Raw genomic sequence first — 7,215 nt, 5'->3', positions numbered from 1 at the left:
CAAGGTCGGAGCTCCGTGCTGGCTGCGGAGCCCAGCGGCGCTGCCACACGGGCCCGAAAAATCGCGACGGGGCCGGGGCCGGGGCCGGGCCCCCTTCGTGGCGCGGAGAGCGGCCGCTCCTCCCGGCGGGCGGCGGCGCTGTTCCGCCGGGCGCTGCCGGGGCCGCCCCGCCCGCTGCCTTCCGCCCGCCGCCGGGGTCGGAAGCGGCGGTGCCGCGTGGGGCCGCGCCGTGCTCCCGTCCGCAGCGATGGCCGTCCGCGCCAGCTTCGAGAACAACAACGAGCTGGGCTGCTTCGCCAAGCTCACCAACGCCTACTGCCTCGTGGCTATCGGCGGCTCCGAGAACTTCTACAGGTGAGGGAGCCGCGAGGGCCCGGCCCGGCCCGGCCCGGCCCCGCGGCTGACCCCTAACGGCTCCTTCTCCTTCCAGCGTCTTCGAGGGGGAGCTCTTCGGGACCATCCCGGTGGTGCACGCCTCCATCGCCGGCTGCCGCATCATCGGCAGGATGTGTGTGGGTAGGTGGCGGGGGTCCCCGGCCTCGGGGCCCGCAGGTGGGCGTGCTCGGCTGGGGGTCGGAAAAAGTCGCGTGCTGCTGGTGCTGGAAAACGCCCCGGGCTGGGCTGGGCTGGGGAGGCCAACGAGCGGCACCCCTCATCCAGGGTTACGCTGTGTGAAGAGAAGGAGCAAAGCTGTAGGAAGTGAAGCTCACCCAATTAAAAATCATAGAACGGCTTGGGTTGGAAGGGACCTTAAAGATCACCTAGTTTCAACCCCCCTGCCATAGGCAGGGACGCCACCCGCTAGATCAGGCTGGCCAAGGCCCCATCCAGCCTGGCCTTGAACACCTCCGGGGATGGGGCATCCACAGCTTCCCTGGGCAACCTGTGCCAGTGCCTCACCACCCTTACAGTGAAGAATTTCCTCCTCCTCTGCTAAAAAGCAAACAAACAAAAAAAACCAGCCAGGGTAATAAAGAGCGTCTGCTTTTCAAGGCCTGAAGACAGGTTATGGATGCACATAAATCTGCTTTCTGGTAAACTGGGAGAAGCCATTCCATTTTTTTTCTGAAGGTTAATGGTTCAGGGCCAGTACTGGAGGGGTGAGGGCAAGGGAGGCATTACAGATGTGAAGGTCAAAGAAAATTCTTTCACCTGTCTCCAGCCAGTGGTATACTATTCAGAAAAGCATGCTTTGTGCTTTTTTTTTTTCCTGGAAAAAAAAAAAAAGAATGTCTTTGTTACCATGTTACCATGGTAACATTACCAAACGTTACCACTTTGTTAAAGGAGAGTAATAAAATCAAGTGGAATCTGTAGGCTTTGTGAGGACAACCAGCATCTACTGGGGGAAATTTCATAACAAAGTGTTTCGTTGAGAACCTTGTGTTTCCTTTAGTTCTCTTAAAAAAGAATAGTGAATCAAAGTATTTTCATTTACCCATTTATATTCTTTAAGTTTGTGCTTCATCCTGGCTTTCCCTCACCTGTGGTGCTGTGTTATTTTCAAGTGGTCATGTTATTTTGTTTGGGCTGATTTGTGGGCTTGAAATGAACAGATGGGGCGGGGCAGTTCCAGCCTTTTTCTGAGCTGCAGTAAAGTAGTAAGCACAATGGAAATAGTTGCTTTTAAAATTACTTTAATGTGGAATTGTTTTTCTTTTTTATACATTACTTTCCTTTTTTTGGTCATTTTAGGGAACAGGCACGGGCTGTTGGTCCCAAGCAGTACAACAGACCAAGAGCTTCAACATATCCGCAATAGCCTTCCAGATTCTGTACGAATTCAGCGAGTAGAAGAGCGTCTCTCGGCACTAGGCAACGTCACTACCTGCAATGACTACGTAGCTCTTGTTCATCCAGATCTTGACAGGGTATACGGCTCTTACGCTTTTACATTCCTTATGGATGCATCTGAAATTATTCTGAAGCTGCAATTGAAGTTTGTAGCTATTGAGGCATACTATAAGTAGTATGAATTTCAGAAGAGTTATGCTAACAGTTGAGCTAACATCGTGTAGGAAGCTGTGCTGCCTCACGTTTCCTTTCTTCTTGGGAGAGAAATCACAGAATTGGATTTGGGACTTCTGACTGTTTCAGTTGATCTCCCTCTTCTCCTATAGTTTTCCTTATTTGTGAATGTGGAGCCTGCTGTGAATTTAGTGTGTGCTCTTGTTTGGCATACCGTAGTTAATGGTAGGAAGCCGTGGGATATGGAAGTTAATTGTCCAGTGCAGTTTGCTATGCATATGTAAAATTGACTGAAAAAAGAGCATCTATGTGTGTAATAAATAAAGAGCATAACAAATTTTATCAGCACTATAGCAGTAGTTATAAAATGCTGCTGATCAAGTTGAAATTTCTAATAGTTGGAAGAGACCGTAGATGATGCAGCGTGTGTTTACAGTAAGGTAAAAGAAAAATGGAAGCTCCTGTATGAAAGTTAAAAAGAAAGGGCAGGGAAGATGAAGTTGCTGCCAATTTATGTTTGAGAGCTGATACTTTAATAGCGCTGGAGAGGTGAGTTGTGTGGCTACAGGTACTGAAGGTCCTGATGTTTTCTTTCAGTTTATGCTAAAGGTGACAGAAATGGTGTAAGGAGTGCAAAGAAAACAAAAAAGGTCAAGGTAAAAGCCTTTGCAGACAATAGTCTTTGCAGCATACTATGTTTTAAGTAAATGTAACAACTATGGTAAGATGGCCAGAAAGGGAGAAATCAAAACCAGTTACAATGAAAACCTGCTGAGCTTTATCTGGAAGGGAAAGAAGTTCTTAGAGTTATGCAGAAGGTTAAGACAGTACTCAGGTCTGGGACAAAAAAGGACTGATTCACAGGGGAATACCTACACAACAGGTGTTGACACAGTTCGTGTACTGCCAACATCCTTCAGAAAAAGGGGAGGAAGAGCATTTCTCAGTGGTGGTGTGTTTAGTTATAGTAGCCTGGCTTCCAGCTGAAGTGTGCACAGGTAAGTGGAAACACCTCTGGAGTACGGAAGTTGGATCGAGAAGAGTAAGAGCATTTTATGATGTTTTAATTGCAATGGGTGGTGGTACTGTGAGCAAGCCTTCAAAGGGAGGATCGCAGCTAGTTGTTTTTTGCAAGAATAGCTTGACTTCAAATTCTACCATACCATTTTACAGAGGATTTTGTTCTCTTTCTCTGTTCGCAGGAAACTGAAGAGATCTTGGCAGATGTACTAAAGGTTGAAGTATTCAGGCAGACTGTAGCAGATCAGGTGCTGGTAGGAAGTTACTGTGTTTTTAGTAACCAAGGAGGAATTGTGCACCCCAAAACTTCAATTGATGATCAGGATGAACTGTCTTCATTGCTCCAGGTTCCACTTGTGGTAAGGCATTTGTGGGGTGTGTTTTTTCGTGCTGCTCCCTTCCATCTCATTTTTTGGTTTCAAAGATTCTGCAGTCTCATGGGCTCCTAGGTACTGTTTTCACTGCAAGGCTGGTCCAAAAGGGAGATGAGAAGAAGTCCTGAAGGAGGCCAGTCTTCTGAGACGTTTTCTCCACCTTTTCTGAGTTTGAATAAGCTGCAAAGAGCCTTTAGTTTGCTTCTGAAACATTGCTCTGCTGAGATTATGCAAGATTTGCTGATTCATTCATATGGAATATGAAATTGTCTGGTTTGGCTAAAGGCACCTTTCAAAAAAATCTAGTAATAAAATCCTGTGCTGACTCAGTTGGATTCATTAATTTCAGGATTGCTATGCCTTTTTGCTTGTTTGTTAGATTTGTTACTTTTAACTGAATGTCACAAAATGTTCTTTCCAGATACTGCAGGCTATCTGTTGACTTTTAAGTGTTTAAGTAAAATCTTAGTTGATGGCAGAAGCTTTAATCTTTTCAGGGGTGTGAGTTGAGGCCCTCTGCTTAAGACCTAGTAATAAGGAAGCATAACAAAATGTGGTTATGTCAGTGTGCTCTGCAAACTCCTGCTGATTTTTTTTTTTTTTTTCCTAGGCTGGAACAGTGAATCGTGGCAGTGAGGTCATTGCAGCAGGAATGGTTGTAAATGACTGGTGTGCCTTCTGTGGACTGGACACAACCAGCACAGAGCTCTCCGTCATTGAGAGTATCTTCAGGTTGAACGAAGCTCAGCCAAGTACCATTGCTACCAATATGAGAGATTCCTTGATTGACAGGTAAGGAGGATACAGCTTCGTCTATAATCGTAGTCAAAACAGGCAAGATTTTACCATAAGGAAGCTATAAAACTAGCTGTTTTTCAAAGTTGATTTCGCTTCCTCTTTGCTTTTATTGGGTTATTGACGAGAATTACCTCATTGCAGAAAGGTTTGTTTTATGTAGTTGATAAGCATTCTTGGTCATGCACGGAAAGCATAACAGTTCTTGTTGCAGTTAGAATTGCAAGAATTTTTTTTCTGAGGAAACATAAAAGTAGCCACTTCAACTTCCAGATACTTTTGTTCTAAATGCCAGTGCTAAGCTTATGACACCTATGAATTTTGTATATTTAGTTATTTATTAATGGAAAACAAATCTTGTTTTTAAAGTTAAAATGCCAGTAACTTCGCTTGACATCTTGGCTTTTTTTTGTTTTTTTTTAAGCCTTTATGTCAAAGGTTTTGTCTAAGTTATTGCTTAGTGGAATGCAGGTTTTCGTTTTTTTTTTTTTTTTTCTGCCTGGACTGGTAGTGATAGAGGACCTTCCCCATTTGTTGATGTATGCAAAAAATTTTACAGGGTTTAGGCATTCCTATAGGTGAATGTCCAATGCGAACTTTATTTGGACTTTCAGCTGATTGTAACTCTTATCATTGCTGTAATGCTAGAGGTGTGCTCTTGAGCTACTTAGGCCACTGTAATTTAGTTACAGAGTTCTCAGTTCTCATAAAAAAATGGTTTATGGCATAGAGAAAGAATAAGGAATTCCTTCAATGAAGAACTGTTTGAAAGAGTAATTATTCGTACCTTCACAGTTCCTGTGTAAAGGCCTGGTGCTTCTGAGCACAGCGTAAAACCATAATTAAACTTCTGCTAAGCTTTTAATAACTGCTTAGACAAGACTGATTTTGTTGCCTTTGCCAACTTGACAGATGTGTTCTTAGAGCTAGCTGTTAGCAGTCACCAGGTCTCCTTCACTCTTTTCACAAACTCATATGTTCTAGGAAGGGCAAATTGCTACTGGTCCTTTGTAACTGGAGGTTGAGAACTGACTATACTGGTGTTTGGAAATGTTTTCTGCACTCTGGCACTCATTTGCTAAATTTCATTTCTGTTTTGTCTTTTTAGCTTGACATGAGCAGTGTTGGTTCAGGAAGCTCCTAAGAAGTGAAGTGTCAAGCAGCACTTTGGATTACAGACATCTAGATCTTCTGTTGTTTCTGCAGGCCCAGCACCAGGAAGAGGCTACCAAAAAAAATTGTAGTGTTTTGTAAACTAAGTATTGTTGCAAAACGTGACAAATAACATATCTAAGTTACAAATATGGAATGCTTTCTAACCCTTTGCTAATGTTCTCCAGTTTTTCTTCAGCTGCGCTTTCTTTGTTTGTGATGCTGACCGAGGCCCTCAATTTAGCCCACAATATTTACTTTTGTCTTTTGGATAATGATCACTAGAGATTGTTTTGCCTTAAATAGCAGATCGGTGTTCTGCTGCACAGCAGGCTGTTTAAGCACGTATATGGCACTGCCTTCTCTTTTCACAGTCTTGCTAAAGAGTGATATTTCTGCTGTAAGTGAACTTAAGAGCCCCATGCGTTTTCTATACCGAAAACATAGTAGTTTACTTGCCAAAAAAGAATTCAGAAAGCATCACCTGCTCTTGTGACCTGACCTGCAGCTATTCTCACAGGGCTGGTGATTCTGAAGTGATTAGCTCAGATTAGAAATGGAGTTTCTCTAAGAAGTCAATACAGGGACTTAACAGCCAAGTGTGACTGCTTCCAAAGCAGTGGTATTTGATCTGTTGTCTGCAGATGTCTGGTGACATATACGCTACTTCAGAGGCATCTGCAAAAGAGCCTTGAAAAATGTGCAGTTGCCAGTAGGCTTAAATGCGCTGTACAGGAGTTGGCCACCTACACTGGAAAACTCTTAGAAGTCAGCACATCAAAAAGGGTTGAAGAACGTCATCTTGAGTTACCTTGGAGACAAAGGTTAAGTAACGCAGTTCTAAACAGTTATTGCATTCAGTAATATGTTTTGGGCTTGGGAGCTTGCTATTGAAGAGTTCTGCCTTTGTCTAGCAGTGACGGTGATGTAAATGCTGCTTTCAGGTAGAAGATAGTCGTTTACTTCTAAACACAGCTGTTGCTCCTTGATCTCTCGTTTCAGTTGCTTTTCTTGTGCTTGCTTGTTACAGGTATGCTGAAGGCATACAAATGCCTCTACATCCTCTCCAAAGGGTATGTGGAAGCTGCCTGCTTGCTTCCATATAGCTGTATTATTCTCAGCTGGATTCTCTTGAGGAGTGCAGTCCTGAAGGCAGTTTGGGCAGAACTCTTTTTTTTTTTTTTGGCCCTGGTTTTTCAGACTCTGTAGAACATTAAATAAACCTCCACATATGTTGGACTATCTGGATGTTTAGGGAACGATTTATAAGTTTTGGGTTGATTAAAGGTTGTTCTCAGACTTTTAAGTGAGGATTGGCATAGGATTGTCTCTGATCATAGCAAGCCCTGTTATCTAGCTTGTCTAGAATGGTGACAGGCAGGGGCTGCCATTTCCAGACAGCTCACCTGCTCTCTGCCACTGGGGAAGCCTGTAAGCAGGTTATAGCTCTTCGTATAATTTGGCTAACAGTTTCTGGTGTGTATGGCCCCTTTAATGCAGTGGACAACCTTTTTTGTCACTGACTCCAGGTCTCTTCCTCTTAGCAAATCTCAGTATTTAGAGTCAGGAACTGGTTTTCTTTGGTCACCTCATAGGGCTCTGATTAGGAATAAATGGTAAAGTCTGACCATCACTGTGGGTGTTAGCATATATTCATCAAGTGTGAAATGAGTAAGACTGAAGTTTTTGTCTCTACTTTTTTTTTTTAATTACTGTCATTATGCGGAAATCCTAGTTTGTGTTAGTGGACTTGATATGTGTTTAAAATTGCTTAGAGGTAAGCAAGAAATAATCCAGTTTCTGTGAAATCCAAATCCTTAAATAAGAAAGATACTGGGACAGTGTTGGTGATAGAAATATGCCAAAGAGTAAGAGACAGACAGAAGAATAGGGTATTGCTAACTGT

The 7,215-nt window shown here is 43.5% G+C and overlaps 1 protein-coding gene across 1 annotated transcript; it reads left to right on the top strand.

Annotated features, from left to right (window-relative positions):
• The first annotated feature begins 171 nt into the window (after positions 1 to 171).
• On the top strand, positions 172 to 5,480 carry EIF6 (eukaryotic translation initiation factor 6). Its single transcript, XM_083801198.1, has 6 exons — positions 172 to 354; positions 431 to 516; positions 1,696 to 1,871; positions 3,171 to 3,347; positions 3,973 to 4,154; positions 5,266 to 5,480. The coding sequence occupies exons 1-6, from the start codon at positions 248 to 250 to the stop codon at positions 5,273 to 5,275; spliced, it is 738 nt and encodes a 245-aa protein (XP_083657324.1). The 5' UTR covers positions 172 to 247; the 3' UTR covers positions 5,276 to 5,480.
• The last annotated feature ends 1,735 nt before the right edge of the window (positions 5,481 to 7,215 follow it).

Source organism: Anser anser (assembly GCF_964211835.1).
Source record: "Anser anser genome assembly, chromosome: 16".
Lineage (NCBI taxonomy): Eukaryota > Metazoa > Chordata > Aves > Anseriformes > Anatidae > Anser > Anser anser.
The sequence above is the reverse complement of the archived record's forward strand: the minus strand, read 5'-3'. Positions and strand labels throughout refer to the sequence as shown.